Source organism: Cryphonectria parasitica (assembly GCF_011745365.1).
Source record: "Cryphonectria parasitica EP155 unplaced genomic scaffold M406scaffold_5, whole genome shotgun sequence".
Lineage (NCBI taxonomy): Eukaryota > Fungi > Ascomycota > Sordariomycetes > Diaporthales > Cryphonectriaceae > Cryphonectria > Cryphonectria parasitica.
The window spans coordinates 2,869,057-2,886,085 of record NW_024468913.1 but is presented as its reverse complement, the minus strand read 5'-3'; the positions used below and the strand labels follow the sequence as shown (position 1 = coordinate 2,886,085).

The 17,029-nt window shown below is 53.4% G+C and overlaps 3 protein-coding genes across 3 annotated transcripts; 2 read left to right on the top strand and 1 right to left on the bottom strand.

Annotated features, from left to right (window-relative positions):
* Positions 1-3,636: 3,636 nt before the first annotated feature.
* Positions 3,637-5,509, bottom strand: M406DRAFT_278481 (uncharacterized protein; the record flags this gene model as incomplete). The annotated part of the gene is made up of 5 exons (XM_040918353.1): positions 5,318-5,509; positions 5,153-5,247; positions 4,977-5,097; positions 4,814-4,912; positions 3,637-4,758 (listed from the first exon to the last, which is right to left on the bottom strand). Coding segments are annotated over exons 1-5 (1,608 nt in total), but the record flags the coding sequence as incomplete, so codon positions are not given.
* Positions 5,510-6,718: 1,209 nt separating this feature from the next.
* Positions 6,719-7,135, top strand: M406DRAFT_234253 (uncharacterized protein; the record flags this gene model as incomplete). The annotated part of the gene is made up of 1 exon (XM_040915976.1): positions 6,719-7,135. A coding segment is annotated over one exon (417 nt), but the record flags the coding sequence as incomplete, so codon positions are not given.
* A 1,418-nt stretch (positions 7,136-8,553) lies between these two features.
* M406DRAFT_340375 (uncharacterized protein) lies at positions 8,554-15,331 on the top strand (the record flags this gene model as incomplete). The annotated part of the gene is made up of 5 exons (XM_040921550.1): positions 8,554-8,736; positions 8,800-10,290; positions 10,346-14,502; positions 14,569-14,658; positions 14,716-15,331. 5 exons carry the CDS (start codon positions 8,554-8,556, stop codon positions 15,329-15,331), a joined length of 6,537 nt encoding a protein of 2,178 aa, XP_040775812.1.
* Positions 15,332-17,029: the final 1,698 nt, after the last annotated feature.

Genomic DNA, 17,029 nt, shown 5'->3' with positions numbered 1-17,029 from the left:
CCGCGTGCCTCTCTTTCCGGCTTCTGGTGCATCTCCTGTGCAGAATGCCGTGTTGGTCTCTGCTTCTGCCTGATGCCTTGAGAGCCTGCTGCGATGGCTACGTCTCGACTACGGATGGGACCAGACCGATACCAGCCCGCTGGATTGCTTGCGTGGATTTATAGCCGCATCTATTGCTTTCAGCACCTCGACTCAAAGAGCCCTTTTGGCCTTTGATGCGATGCAAACGCTGGGCCAGAATCAACCGAATTCACCACTTTGACATTGCCTTGTTTCCGCTTCCTGCCCTCCATCTTGCTGTTTTCTATCCTACCTCAAAGAAGCAGAGGAACAAACGATTCCCCTCGTGTCAAAGATGAGGAGTGACGGATCGGGCGGGCTTCAGCATAAGGTCCGTGAGAAGGTAATAACCCAAAAAATTAAGAAGAGAATACATCTTCCTAGTCACTTGGGCCTCTCTCGCCTCTTCCTCCCTCGTCGGTGAACCCGCTGCCCGACGGCACATATATGATTTACAATCAAGGTCCAACCATCACACATACACACCCTCCTGCAGCACATGACCAGTATTACCTGCATACACCTTGTCACACAAAGTTCACAAGCTTATGGACTTTAGCCCGTAGTGTTGTTTAGTTGGTATACCAACCCCACCACCACCACAGCCCAACAGACAGACTAGCGCGGCTCAACTGAGTTGGCGTGGCGCACTCTGACCATTGGTCTCGCCCCAGGTTTCTTCAGCCGGGTATCCGTGACGGGGCTGGTTCGTTCGCGCGCGCGTGTGTGTGTGTGTGTGTGTGTGTGTGTGTGTGTCTTGTCTCTCTGCTGCTTGTTTCTGTTTCTCCCCCCAGGCGTTCACCGGCAGCCCACTCTTGCCTGTTTCTAGCCCCCTGCTCTTTGTCTTAGACCGTCAGCACAGTGGTGCTGAAGGGGGGTGGGGGGGTGGTTTCGTTCAGGAGTAGACTCTGATCAGCCAAAAGGGGTCCGTGGGGGTCTGGCACGAAACTGGCTCGAACCCTTAGTAAAAGGACGCCTTAGGAGGGGCCCGGTTCGCGCTCGATGTGTGGGGGGTTCGTTGGGGCTAGAAGGTTGATCATCATCATCGCTAGCATTAAGACGTTGGCCAGCTCGGATCTTGTGTGGTCTAGATCAAATCACTGTTGCCATCGTCCTACAGAGGAACCCTTAAGGCCTCCGGTTGCTGAGGCGCCAAGGACGCGTCATTGTGTGTGAAGATGATTACGCAGTTTGGAGGTTCGTTCACCTGCGATGGTAAAGCCGTGCCATGCCATGTCATGACAGACACGAGGATCGCATCTACAAACTGCAGAAAAAGCTATGGAAAGCCAACAATGATCCGTAGCCCTCCTCAGGCCCGCTCAAAGCCTTTGACCATGCGGCATCATGACCACGATGTGGTCTGTACAGCAGTAGCATTATCATCACACGCATCGTTTCAAAATACGACAAAGGGGACACCGCTTTCTTCCTCTACCCCCCCCCCCCCCCAGCCTTTGACTCACGCCTTGACCAGCGAGCGCCTCTGTTCAGACCATCTGAGTCTCGTCCAGGAGATAGAACACGTGCACCCGCCCCTCCTTCTCAAGACAAAAAGGGTCGGTGAGCCCACATCAGGTTTGTTGACACTGACAAGTCAGGTCCGATGATGATCTCGCACAACCCATGCCCATGTCCATGCCCAACTAGCCGAAGTGCCCCTTCTCATCTCTGTCATGATCAACGCCAGTCATTACCATCTCGCTGCCACAACACGAGTCGTGGAAGTGGTTGGGGGGCGCGACGTGGACAGATAGCCCTACGCCGCGCTGTAGCCTCCCCTCCCCCCCCTTTCGGCGTCGGTTTACTTGTTCCCTTTCGTGCGCCATGAGGGAGGTAAACCAATATACCGTACTTGATGCAGTTGGAAGACCCCACACACAAAAGACACGCGAAGGCTGTCATCTCTCTATGCCTTGTCAAGCAGCCCTTGTCTGTAAATTTGTCAAGATGCCAACCACCCACAACCAGACCCCCTGCGGGCTAAAGTTTCAGTTTTAGGCGCTCTGGCGTGGTTCTTGTTTTTCTGGCCATGCAGAAGTCTGTCCTGCTCCGTCAAAAGTCCTTTCTAGAAAGTCCTTCTAGAATCATGTCAGTGAGAAAATGTGGCTCCCCCCCCCCCCCTTCAATTAGCCCAATTGCCGTTCAGATTGGGTCGTCGATGCAGAAAAACTTGGCGCAGACAAGGCTGACGATGAAAGTTCCTGGGCTAGCGGGGATGACACTCGCGCATAAGTTCGGCGAGACGACCAAGTTAGACCAATGCTTAGCTCTTGGGGATGAAGGGTCCTCCTGGATTATGAAGTGCTTCGGAGGGCTTTGAATCATCTCTGATTGATGGATCTCCGTCCACCTATCGTCTGAACTGTATGTACAATTTATCTTTAGTGATAATCATTTTTCTCTCTTTCTGCCATGGAATCTGCGTGCGTGCCCAAACCTTCTCGCTTTTCACGACCGGTATGAGGCGACATTTCTTCCTTCATGCCACTGTCGTTCACGTCCTCGTATACTATGTATCATTTTATCACTGGTCTTCATGTAATTGTAACATCTCTAAGGAGTTTCATCTTATTGTCTTGTCTCGGAATACCCGATATAAGATCATATTATCGACCCTCCCATCCAAGGAACAATTTGTGACCGTGGTGTCCACGTTGCTGGGCACGTGGAAAGTCGCAACCTAAACTCCACATTATCATGCCGTCGTGTTCAAGGCCTTGGCTGTAACGGCGATGAGAAGAGCTGCATGCTGTGGGGTGACACCGGTCGTGGCGGCTCGTCAACCTTGACAGGTGGTGTCGGGTCGGGCTTGTGGGGCGTTGGAGAGAGAGCTGCAACAGGCGGTATGATGGCAGGAGTTGGACTAGAGCGGACGCCATTCTGACCATCTGCTGTGTTATAGCTGAACGAGCTAGAGCGTGGGTACGAGGGCGAGTTCTTGGTCGGGGAGAGACCGCCTCGTGCTGATGGAAGAGGATCGCTATCCTCAGGGCGTGTTGGGCTCAGTCTTGGCGTTGCAATGGATGATGGCGAGCTTCTTGGCTGATCGTGGACTTTTGCTGAGCTGATGGGTGTGTTGGCCGGCTTCTGCGGGGAGGCTGCAGCTGATCCATTCTTTGTTGCTGAGTCCTTCGTTGGGGACTCGTGCCCAATCAAAGTAGCGTTGGCCGTAGCCGGTGACAGAGGCGGCCGATCATTTGACCCCTTGAACACATCTGGGCCATCCGGGGCTGTGGGGCTGGAAGAAGTGTAGATGCTCCCATACGCACGGGACTTGGTCGGCGACAGGTCGGGCGGCAGCAAGTTTGGGTGCGGTGATGAGAAGGGATTGTGGGACAGACCATTCTGAGATGGCCTCCGCGCCGGAAAAGGCGGCAAGGATGGGGCAGAGGTCAGAGCAGCCGCCGTACTGTGGCCGACCTCCACAGGGGGCGAGCTGTGCTTCTGTGGTGACGGCTCTGGTAGCTTGGCTGAAGTCGACGCGCTGGTCGATGGCAGCGACAGCCCCAGTCCGTTGAGTTGTGGGGGCTTGGAGTGCGACGCCGGCTTTTTCGGAGACAGCCCAGGTATCTGAGGGAGAGGGATCGGTGTCGTGGAGACAGGCTTGTTCGATGGGGTTGAAGAGGCAGAGCTAGGCTCCTTGAGCTTGATCTTGATCTTGGGGGCAGCTTTCTGTTGCTTCTTCTCCTCCCTTGCGCGCTCGGCCTCCTTGCAGTGTTGGCAGATGAAATGGAAGTCATCTCGCTCGGCTTCCTCCTCAGCAACACCAAGGCATTTGCTGTGTTGCCAGACATTGCATCGCTCGCAGGCCACACTATGTTTGCCATCATCGACTTGTCCATACAGCCCGCAGATGCAGTCAAATGTCCAGTCCTCCTCCTCCTCATCCAGTTCTCGAAGGGCTTGCTTGTTCTTTTCGATCTCTGCCTTCAGGCGACGTTCTGATAGTCGTGCCGCTTCAGCGCTCTTGCTTCCTTCCGACAACTGAGCGAGCTCTTCTTCGTGTAGAAGGCGACGAGCTTCACGCTCTTGTAGACGTCGGTCTCGGGATTTCATCCGGTTATCACGCTCCTTCTCCATCTTGAGCCTCTTCTGTTCCTCTTTCTTTGCGGCTGCCTCCTCAGCGAGCCTCTTCTCTCTTTCTTGGCGTTCAAGCTCTTCCTGCTTCTGCTGCTCGGCCTTGCCAGCTATCCGGCTTGATCTCTTGGCGTGGGCCATCTTAGCCAGGTTGAGAAGCTCCTTCTCCCTCTGTAGCATCTTTCGCTTCCTGGACTCCTCCTGCTTTTCAAGTAGTGGTAACATGTGTTCTTCTATTTGGCCGCGAAGCACCTTTTCATTCGGGTCCTTGGATTTCTGCAGCGGCTCGATGAACTTCCGTACTTCTTCGAGGGTGATGGCAACGCATTCCCAAATCGCGCCATCCAAGGGATCTTCCCGGTCGACCTGTTCAATACCTGCGTCGTTGTCCTCCGCTGCGCTGGTGTTGTCAGCCTCGTCATTGGTGCTGTCGGCGGGGGCGGCAGCAGCTGCAGCGACGCGTCTGCGCTTTGCAGCTCTTGCAGCAGCCTTTGCTTTCTGAGAAGTTTTCTTTGGAGGAGCAGCGGGAGGAGGTGCGGCCGTGAGACGGTATAGACGGTTGTCGTCGAGCACGTAGTATTCGCGGTCTTTTCGATCCCATCCATAGGGTTCAATCCTCTGATGTCTTGTCAGCTGTCAGTGCACTTTCGAGCGGGATCCAGGGATGACCAACCCAGGCAGTTTGTTCCTCGTTTTTCTGCTCGTCCATATTTGGTCGAATATGTTCGGGTTTCATCATGACGATCTGCGTCATCTGCCACAAGACTCGAAGCTGTATTATAAGAGATAGAGTCAGACTCTGGTTGCCCGGCAAGGGTGGTCACGGGCAAACACACCTTCTTGAAGAGGTCAAAGTCGCTGAACTTGGTGATGACTTCGCCCTTCCCAAAGGGATTCGTCTTTCCCGGCAACTTCGCATCGAATTGCCTTCGAGTATATTCGTCGAAAATCTCGTGTCTGGCCGGAGTAAGTCTCGAGTCTCTACGAAACGGTGACCGTGGAAGCAACGTACGTTAATCCGCGGTGTGAGGAGATATGCTTCAACAAAGACAGGCCTATGTCCTGCAACCTCATGGAGCCGTGCTTGAGGCATTCTGTCTCGAGTTCCTGTGGTACAAGGGGGTTTCAGTCCGGGCCGCGACGCTTGCTGCCGATAACATCTGTTTGTAACTCGTACCTCGATGTCTAGATTATCATCGATCTTGACCACCTTGCCAAAGATGCATATCCATTGGTATAAGTTGGCAAAGTAGAATGAATTCCGCAGCCTGTGTATCAAGGATTGTGATTTTGTTTCCTCGACAGATTGGCTCTCGGCCTCCTGGAGAGACCGCTTTCTTGATGGCATCGTGGAGCGAAGGGGGGTGCGGTATGCGCAGGGAGCAAGAACGCGTTTAGGATTACGTCGAGGGCGAGGAGGAACAGCATCAAAAGATGGACAAAAGCTCTCCTGACGGTTCTGCGGTCATCAAAGGGCGCGACGACTCGATCAGCCTTGAGGTGGTGGGATAAGCTATGAGTTCCTCCAGATCTGTCAGAGGTTAGGAGATGTCAGAATGCGATGCGCAAATCGGGTTTGATGATGCAAACAAGGCGCGATTTAGACGCGACCGGACCACCAATTTTCCCCCCCGCACAGGCGCCTCCCGGGTGTACAGCCCCTGTAGCCCTACATACTTTGAGTAGTTAGTACTACTGTAATATTCAAGTGCCTTCTTTACTGCGTAATACAGTCACACAGGTGTATCTATAGACCATTCAAAGTCCCAATAGATACTTGCTGTGTTATGTAATCATTTTCGCCTAGTAACCATCATCTTCCCAACGATGAGTTGTGATTTGGTCTATACGTATCGCATATTGTCTTGGTCCCCCTGACCATCTTTTGTGTATTTCTTCTTTCTTTTCTTTTTACCTGGTTTCCTTGCGACAAGGACGAGGTCATAGTTGGAAAACCCAAGTATTCATCAGACACAGTAAGACCTAAGGTAAAACAATTCCCTCAACCGTGTCACGCGGACGAAAAGGCACGAAGGAGCTGAGCGGAGCAACTCCTGTCCCGACAACATCTTCTGCAAACAATTCGCTGAGCCGAGCGTAATTGGCGGTGTTGGCCCTCTGGATGTGAAGCGCGTGGCTGAGGTAAGAAAACGGGGAGATATTGCAGGCCGGCTCTCCGTTCCCGACCGTACATGATGCTGCAAAAAATGGCTTTACAACCTGCCCAGGCATCATTGGAAGGCGAGAACGATACGTTCGTGTTCTCCGCCTCCTGCCCGTCCGGTGCCTATCGAGAGAGTCAGAGATTAAATCTTAAAGTTGAGGATGAATTGGTCTTCCGCTGTTCCGATGGAGATGGCACTTGGACAGAGTGAACACGGTGAGCAACAGCAACTCGATGCCAGCAACATTACGTATATAAAGGCTTCAAGTGGTGCCCATGTGCAGGCAAGATATCTTTCTTCTATCATCATCCTCACTATTCGGGTCTCTTCATAAATCTTCCTCCCAGCGTGCTCTCAAGACAGTTTTTGCACAACCTTCTACACCAGCCAAGTTCATAATGAGGCCCTCGTCCGAAATCGCTCAAGCCATTATCGAGAAGAAGGCACAATACTGCCGCTTCGCCGACTCACAGAAATGGGACCTCTTCGACAAGGTTGTGCTTCCAGATTTTAGGTTCGAGTTCATCGACAACGGGGTTGTTCCGAAAGAAGCGGTTTTCCCTCTCTTCCAGTCGAGAGAGGCGTGTGTGGCACACTTTAGCAAGCTATTGGCAGTCAAGCAGGCTCACCACCTGGTCGGGTCCCCCGAGCTCGAGCAGGTTTCTTCTGACGAGGTGAAGGCGGTGTTCCCTATCCACTACTACATTGCCGACAAGGGTCCCATCCCGAAGCCAGAGTCTCGTATCACCGGAGGAGCCCATTACCATGAGGTTTTCAAGCGGGTGGGCGATGAATGGTTTTTGGCGGATCTGAAGGTTGTACATACTTTCTTCGTGCTCGGCTGCTAGGGCGGGTTGTGTCTGTGGACTGCTGGTGGCTTGACGGGATCTTGGCAGAGATAGTCTAGGGCGACACAAGTCAGTAAAAGAACTTCACCACTCAAATTCAATTGCAATCATTGTCTGTGGGCGGCAGCAAAGGCAGAAATGTAACGTGATATGGGAAGCCTAGTCAGGCACTCGAATGGATATCCGGAGAACTTTGTGTGCAGTAATCTGTGCGACCAGCAAGGGAATCGATCTCACGATTGGTCCTACAAGCAAAGTTTATGAGATGGTGTATAAGCAAGCGATATTGCATCAACCCAGTGCCCAGGGTGGACAAGCAGCAGACCTCAACCTTAACCTCATCGACTCGGCCCACAGACCCATCCTGAGGCTTGGCGGGATCAACAAAGCCGTCAGAACGGGAAGATGCAGATCTGGGAGATGCCGCCGTATGATATACTGCACAATGAAATAATCATCCGCATCACTGTGGGCAGGTGTGGTGAGATTCAAGTGCGGTGCTGCATGCATGCAGGTCAGCTACTCACTCACTCATGGGCTTCAAGGAGGGGTGTGGGAGGGAACCCAAACGGGCCCTAGCCCCATGCTGCAGGGAGATTTCTGACACGCACAGTGATACACCGTCACATCGCCCAGACACAGTGGCTCAGCAGAGTCCCTCATGCTTAGGCCCAGCTGGGAGATGGTGGAAGAGTGGAGATCATGCATGTCTGGGCTGGGTGTCAGGGCAGGAACGGGCCAAGGGGGGGGGGGTGGGTAGGCCCAACCTTCATTCATGTGATGAGTGAGATCTCTTGCTGCTGCTCAATTAATCAAAGGCTAGTCCTCTTTCACCTGGGCAAACCGACAAATACGAACGCCAATCCAACGAGCCAATTGCCTGGTGCACAGTGCTCTGCGATTGTCCCCAAGTTTAACATCAACGACGACCAGGACCTTGCGACACACAACACGAGATCTGTTAATTGACATAGGCCCTTTAGCCCCTGGCCTGTGACACAAGCCCCAATCGCGGCTGCACCGCTCCGCTGGAATTCATCAACTAATTATCCTACTAGCGTCTCATCGCCGTTGTAACCACGCCAAAACTTCAGAGGTCAGCTAGACTTCAAAAGTAACCGCCACGGGCCCCCAGTCCCGACCACCAATCGACGCACACCCAGTCCCGACTCGAGTCGACATCGATAAGGGCGACTTCTTCGAACGCTTCATTGACGGTTGCCCTCGTTCTTTTTCTCTTCCTCTGCTCTACTCGAGAGCTTCTCCTCGGCCCGTGCCATGATCACACCCTGACCGCGAAGCCGACACACCGAGAGCGCCCCAGCGCGCATCTCGAGCGTCCTCCATTGTTGACACGAAGCCTACATCGTTGACAGGCGTCTTGCGTCTGGCCAGCGAAAATGGCCGACCAGTCGAACCCCCCATCATCACAACAGAACCGAGCTGCTCCGCCACATTCAATACCAATGCAGAGTCTCGAGCGCCCACCAGACGAATCACAGGGGCACCATGGCGCATTCGGTGCAGGAGGCACACAACAACAACCACAGCAGCAACAACAACAACGACAGCCACAGGGTGTCGTTTCGGACAACCGAGATGGAGGAGGGACAGATATCGAGCAACTTTCGCCGACGACGGCGCAGATGGCGGCGAATTTGCCAGGGATAGTGACATACTGGAACGACAATCCCTTCCATCGACAACCGCAACAACAGCCACAGTCACAACATCAACAACAATCGCAACAGAGTGGTCTACTCGTGCCCGACTCACCACTCGATCCTCATGCTTTCCAGGCCGCTATTCCGCCGGGCTGGGGCCCTCCGAGTGCTGGCCGGCTGTCCATCGAGACCACTCCGGTCGGAGCCTACGAAGCCCCTTCGTATTTCGAAGAGCAGGCTCAGCCAGACTCCGACCGCGTCCCTCTAACGGCGACTGCCCAGCCGATCGATGGCCTCAACGTGAGCGACGACGGCCATGCTCGAGATAGCTTCCAGACTGTGCGCGACCTCGATACCAACTCCAGTCAACAACGCGATGGGAGGACGCTTGGGGCTGACCTGGAGAGGGGGAGCGGGTCTCAGAAACACAAGAGCTTTGGGAGGAACCTGACGGCTGGTGATGCTGAAGGGATGAGTCGGCGTCGGTCCCGGTCACCCTCGACGTCTGGCGCATTCCTGAAGGCGGGCTCCATCGTGCGGGCCATGTCACAGCGTGTCGTCAACATCAGTGGTGAGGCAGAGGTCCTCGAGAACCAGAAACGACGCCAAAGGTCCCGGTCGCCGAGCGCAGACTCGCCGCGTGAGCCCATGCCTCCGATGCCCGAATCTGTCGACACCTCATATCCATCACAGCTGTACCAAAACACCCAGAGCCCGACGGAGAAGAGGGGACAAACGGAATACATATTTGCCTCGAACCCTGGCCCCCTCTCCCCAGTGCCTGGGCGGATGCCAAATCCGCTGAGAGGAAAGTCTCTGGGAATATTTTCCCCTGATAATCCGATAAGACTGCGACTCTGCGATATCTTGGTTCAACCTTGGACGGAGCCATTGATCCTCGTTCTGATTGTGCTCCAGACGATCCTCTTGTGTGTCGAAGCCGCGCCGAGCGTGTATAACACACCAAATCCGGGCCAAATCGTGTGGGGTAGCTCCACGCTCGACTGGGCCATACTGGTCTTGTTTGTCATTTATACCATGGAAGTCATTGCCAGGATCATTGTGTCTGGCTTCATCCTCAACGCAGCCGAGTACAGCTCAATAGATCGCTCGCGAGGTGTAAAAGCTGCGGTAGCCGGGAAATATCGAGATGTTTTCCAACCACAGCGACAGAAATCGGTCAAAAAACCGCCGCAGGAGAGCTACGGCCCTTCTACCTTGGCGCGGTCCGTCACCTGGCTCCATGGCCAGCAGCTTCCCGAAACGATGGAGGAACAACAAAGGTATCAGTTGGCGCGAAGGGCATTCCTGCGACACGGCTTCAACCGTCTTGATTTTGTAGCCGTCGTGGCCTTCTGGATATCATTTTCAGTCGGCATCACGGGTGTCGAGTTGCAACATCACCTCTATATCTTCAGGATGTTGAGCAGTCTCAGAATTCTCCGACTCCTGGCTATCACGAAGGGGAACGCTGTAAGTTGTTGGCATCCGGGTTGGCCATCCACAATGCTAACAATCTGAAAAATAGGTTATTCTGCGGAGCTTGAAGAAGGCAGCGCCACTGCTCCTGCGGGTCTCGTTCCTGATTGGATTTTTCTGGCTCGTCTTCGCCATCATCGGCGTGCAGAGTTTCAAGTCCAGCCTCAGTCGACAGTGCGTCTGGCTTGATCCCGAAGACCCGTTCAATGCATCCGCAGCATACATCCAGGACATGCAGTTCTGCGGTGGCTATTTGAACGAGTCCAATGGCGTCGAGATGCCCTGGGTTATTGCTAATCAGTACGACAACCTGAGTGACTTCACACAAGGCACACCAAGCGCTAAGGGCTACATCTGTCCTCGAGGTACACTCTGTTTGCAACGGGAGAATCCGTATAACAATACCGTTCACTTCGACGACATCTTTCACTCCCTGGAACTTGTCTTTGTCGTGATGAGCGCCAACACCTTTTCTGATCTCATGTACTACACCATCAACTCCGACTACACACCAGCAGCGCTTTTCTTTGGTGCCGGCATCATGATCATGATGTTGTGGTTGGTCAACTTGCTCATTGCGGTCATCACTTCATCATTCCAGGTCATCCGAGAAGAGAGCAAAGCAAGCGCTTTTACCGATGTGGATGATCATACTGATCCAACCTTTGGAAGCCCCGATGAGAAAATGCCCAGGAGGGTATCGTCACTGCAAAAGATATACAACAAGACGAAGCTCTTTTGGATTCTCTGCATCGCAGCCGATCTCCTAGCCCAGGCAACGCGAAGCGCTTCGATGTCTCCGGCACGTCGGGCCATTATCAATGCTATCGAGATCCTCGTCACGATTCTGCTGGACATCGAGATTTTCATCAGAGTGGTGGCGGACTTCAGGGGCTTCCACCGCCACCGGCGAAATATCGTGGACCTCAGTCTGGCCGTCATCACATCCGTCATCTTGCTTCCTCCGATCCACAACACTGAGGCTGTCTATGCTTGGTTGACGGTCTTTCAGATACTCAGAGTCTACCGCATCGTTCTTGCTGTTCCCATGACAGCAAAGCTGATCAAGTTGGTGCTGGGTGACTCAACAGGTATCCTGAACCTGATGCTGTTCGTGTTCCTGATCACACTGTTGATGTCCATTTTCGCCTCGCAACTCTTTCGTGGACAGATACCACTCGTCGACTCTAGCGGCGACAATGTTGAGGTTTCCTTCGACACAATCTGGAACTCATTCCTCGGAATGTACCAGATCCTGTCCACAGAGAACTGGACGAATGTCTTGTATAACGTCACCGCCTACACAACAGCCTACAGGACATCGTGGATAGGGGCAATCTTCCTGGTCGGTTGGTTCATTCTCGCCTTCTTCATCCTCGTCAACATGTTCATTGCTGTCATCCAAGAAAACTTTGATGTTGGCGAGGATGTGAAGCGATTGGAACAAGTGAAGGCCTTTCTGCAGAGAAAGGAGCTTGGCAGCAGTTCGAGCAATCTCGCCCTCTCCACCATCTTCTCGCTCGGAAAGACCCGTAAGAAGAAGGACCCGCTGGACTATGGCCCTGCTATGATGGAGATGCTGCTCAAAGAGGCCGTGGTTCGTGATTTCCTTGACGACGGCCCTGACCCGCACCACGAGACGCCTCCAGGCGAAAGTCAGTCGCCACCGGAGCCCAATGGCGCCTATGCTGGTAATGGCGTCAAACCGGGAATCATGTCGTCGATATGGGGAAAGATGGTCGTCACGTTCACTAGCAAGGATCCAAACCCCTTCTACTCCAACATCCGTTTCGAGGCCCACAATGAGGCTCTCGACCCACGACAGATGGCCCAGAAGGCTGTCTCGGCAACCGCAGAGCGACGCAAGGCGCAGCGAGCGTATCTGGCGCGCCATCCGACATATAACAACTCCCTGTTCATCTTCTCGCCCAGAAACCCCATCAGACGCCTCTGTCAAAGGATTGTCGGCCCTGGCAGAGGAACCGAGCGTTTTGACGGCGTTGAGCCCAACAAGACGTTGTGGTATTCATTCTCGGCTTTCATCTATGCCGCTATCGTTGCCATGGTGATTCTGGCCTGCATTACCACACCGCTCTACCAGAAGCAGTACTTTGCAAACAAGACATTCAGCGTGTCAAACTGGTTTGTGTGGACCGACGCCGCCTTTGCTCTCCTGTTCAGTATCGAGGCCCTCATCAAGGTCATCGCTGACGGGTTCTTCTGGACCCCGAACGCATACTTCCGCAGCTCCTGGGGCATCATCGATGCCGTCGTGCTGATCACTCTCTGGATCAACGTCATCACCCTCTTCAAGAATGACGGGGCTGTATCACGTGCTGTCGGTGCTTTCAAGGCGCTCAGAGCTCTGCGACTGCTCAATGTAAGCGACAGTGCCAGGGATACGTTTCATTCTCTCATTGTCATCGGATGGTGGAAGATACTTAGCGCCGCCTTCGTATCGTTGTCTTTGATTATACCATTTGCTCTCTATGGACTCAACCTGTTCGCCGGGAAATTCTCGATCTGCAACGACGGCGACGCCGGCGCTTTCCTGTACGATTGCTTTGGGGAATACAACAGTACCCCTTTCAACTGGGATGTGTTGTCACCTCGAGTCGCTGCCAATCCTTACTACGACTTCGACGACTTCCCCTCCTCTCTCTTCATCCTCTTCCAGATCGTGAGTCAAGAGGGATGGGTTGACGTCTCCTTCTCGGCGCAGTCTATCACGGGCAGTGGAATGCAACCCCAGTTTGGGGCCGCCACCGGCAATGCCGTCTTCTTCGTGATTTACAATCTCTTGGGAACGGTATTCGTGCTTACTCTGTTCATTTCTGTCTTCATGCGGAATTACACAGAGCAGACTGGCGTGGCTTATCTGACAGCAGAGCAGCGATCCTGGCTCGAATTGCGAAAATTACTTCGCCAAGTCTCCCCTTCGAAAACCTCGTATGACGAGAGCAAGAAGAAGTGGAAGAAATGGTGTCATAAGCGCGCAATTGAGAAAAGGGGCAAATGGTATGTGGGTATCACCGTTGTGTTGATCCTACACCTGATCCTTCTGCTTTCAGAATACGCCAGCGAGCCTGGATGGTGGACCTACACAAGGGACACGCTGTTCTTCCTGTTCACGCTTATCTTCATGGCCAACGTAGGTGTGCGAATCGTCGGTCTTGGGTGGCCTCGATTCAGAAAGAGCTCATGGGACATGTACTCCCTCCTCGCAGTCTTTGGCGCGTTCGCGACTACGATCCTGTTCCTTGCACAGCAACAGGTTGACACATACACGCAACTGCACAAGTTCTTCCTCGTCGCCATCGTCTTCCTCCTGATTCCCCGCAATGACGCCCTGGACCAGCTCTTCAAGACGGCGGCAGCCAGTCTCACGACTATTGGCAATCTGTTGGCGACGTGGCTGGTCTTCTTCCTGGTCTTCGCGATTGCCCTGACACAGACCTTCAGTCTGACTCGGTTCGGCGGAAACGAAGACAACAACGTTAACTTCCGCACTGTGCCGAATGCGCTCATCCTGCTCTTCCGCATGAGTGTGGGTGAGGGCTGGAATCAGATCATGGAAGACTATGCAGGTATCGAACCGCCCCTCTGCGTCGACTCCCCGGCATTCTTCGAGAGCGACTGTGGAAGCAGTGCGTGGGCCCGGGTGCTGTTCATCATGTGGAACATTGTCAGCATGTACATCTTCGTCAACTTGTTTGTCTCGCTCATCTTCGAGAGCTTCTCGTACGTGTATCAGCGCCACAGCGGGTCAGCAGCCGTCGACCGCGACGAGATGCGCCGCTTCAAGGAGGCATGGAGATCTGTGGATCCTCGTGGTACGGGCTACATCAGCAAGGAGGCATTCCCTCGGTTGCTAGGCGAGTTGTCGGGTGTCTTTGAGATGCGCATCTATCAGCATGAGAACTCGGTACGCCAAATCCTGGATGACGTCCGCGAGGATGTACCGCCTACGCGGCATACGTCCATGTCGACCGCAGCGGCAAGCGCGTATGGTGGCATCAACATCAACAGTCTCAACCGGAGGTTGGACGAAATCGATGTTACGGTAGTGCGCGAAAGGCGTAGGAAATACAATGTTTTCTATGAGGAGGTGATGGTCTCAGCGGACCCAGACAAGGGCATCTCCTTTACGACCGTGCTTATGATTCTGGCTCATTACAACATCATTAACGACAGCAAGAGTCTTCGGTAAGTCTCACTCGCAGTATCGGATGTCCATAGCAAGGTCAAGATGACTGACAGAATTGTGCCTAGATTGGAGGAGTTCTTGCGTCGTCGGGCGCGTCTGCAGCGCGTTGAGGAAGAAGTACGCCGGCGTGTTGTCGTCGGCTTCTTCGACACACTGTAAGTTGGCTCATACTACCGACTGCTCGATCGGTCGAAGCTCACACATTCTTCCAGATATCACTCACGGAAATTCAAGCGCCACATGGCTCTGAAGCGCACCGCGCGTTTGACGGCGATCCCTCAGCTTGATCTGCCAGACATTCTCGTCGACGACGAGGAGGAGCGAGCCAAGAACAAGAAGAAGAAGACCGCCACGCCTTACGCGTCCTCCTTGTCACCATCCACACCAGGCACCGGGCCACTGCACTCTGCCTCGGCTTTCCTCTCTCCCACGCGCGACAGTGCCGGCAGCGGCCACCAAAAGAACCTTTCCAATATGAGCGCTGACCTGACGCTGCAGACGAGCTTTGACAGCTTTGGCGCCCACCCACTCAGTATGCCGCGGATGGGCGGCGAGGGCTCGTCACAGCAGCGAGGTAGTGGTGGTATTGGTACCTTTGACGGCCACCAGTCGACACATTCAGCGTTCAGTTTTGAGCTGCAGATGCCAGGCTCGGGCACCAGCTCAGCGAGAACCAGTTACCGGAATAGCGGCAGGAATAGCAACCGCAACAGCAGAAGCAACAGTGCGGTCAGTCCGATCCAAATGAGCTCGATTCTGGACGACTCCATCTGGGTAGAAAGCATCCGGCGCAGCGCTACCATGAAAAGGCCACGGCCAGGATGGTAGTAATCTTTTATTTCTTTTTTCTTTTCTACACCTATCGAACCTTTGGACACAGAAAGGATGATGTTCCTCGAGGGTAATGGACCACTCGATCAGGTGGACATTCGGGGAAGGGGGGGGGGGGGAGGGAAAGGGATGGGTAATGGGGAGAGACTTTGCTACGTATTGCATCACTCATCACACTTGGTGCTTGGGACACTCGGCGTTTCATCAGGTGGGGTTTTAGAAAAAGGGCGTTCTTTTGGTCTCATCATTGACGTTTACACATGATTGATTCCCCTTGAAAGCGAGCGAGCGAGCACGTCCTGATTCCTTGTCTATATCACCGCAGAGATGGTAGCAATGTATTGGACTGGGGTTGTTATGGAAGGGACAGGTCAATATTTATGAATGTCCTGAATAGAGATAGAAAGTTAAGAAAGATGATGATAAGCATTCTCCAAGGTAGAAGTTGTGGGCTCTTTTTGGTGGCTCGTTGGTTGTGCCCATTCCGAGGCTTGGACTGTTGTCCAACGGTGATTGTCTGGTAGGAGCGTCTTTTCTTATTTTTCTTCGTCATTCCAGACTTGAAGGCTTGGTTGATCATCCACCACTGTGCTGGGGAATATTGCGACCGGAAACCAGCAACATACCTCACCTAGCTGGCCATCACTAGCAAGACTAGATAACCTAACAGAGATGATCCCTCAATGTCGACACAGCAGCAGCAGCACCGCCCATATACCGATCTATGAAGACGAATTCTGGAGCTGCAGAAATCAGGGAGACCTTTCCGTAGGCTTTCCCCAACCACTTGCGACTGGGACGATGATCGTGGTGGACCGGGTGGCCTCTCTCTACTTGGTACATTCGTGGGCCAGAATCAGAAGTCAATATAATTCTCAGCGAGCTGCTAAGGTCCCCAGTTCTTGGGGTTCTCCTCTCGTCCCCACCCAGCCCGCCGGCGCAGATCAGGGTTACTATTTTGAGAGTTGTCCATAATGGGTCTGGGACTAGAAGGCGGTGGAGATAGAGGCAGGGACAATCGGCGGCCGAGGGGAGGGCATAAGGCTGAGTCTACGGTGCAAGCAAGCAAATCTATCTCACACGAAGACTGCGCACAAGGCAGAGTGGGTCGATCACGAAGACATAGTGGAAGGAGGCAGCCTTCATGCGAGCGGTGGGTACTTTGTGTTTTTTTCTCCCTTCCTTCTCTTTCCCTTTTTGATCTCTCTCTTTCTCTCTCTCGTGTTCACAGGCCTGTAATGACAATTTCGGGTTGTCTGTTCGGCGATATAGTAAGTGATCGGTCGAGCAATGAGCGAAAGTTTGGAAAGACAAGTGGCTTATACAAAACGCATGAAGCCGGTCTGGTCTTGATGTGTGCTTGATGCCGAGACAGAACCAAACTCTGAAGTGATTCTATTTCAAGACAAAGGCTCCATTTCCCCCCTGCAGGCAGTGCCACAGTAAGAAAAGTCTGCCACTGGGTTGGGGTGCTTGTACGTGCTGTACCAGTTATTCCCCCACGTCTTGGGTGTCTTCTTCAAGATCCAGGATTATGGCACTTCTCGGGTTGTGACACTCGTGGAGGGCTTGGTGATGATGATCTCCGTTGTCACCACCACCAGTACCTTGGGGGAGGGTGATCAACGGTTTCGAGAAAAAACAGCTGGTCACAGTGTGTGGTCGTGATAGCTCCCAGGGCGGAGCACGATGCAC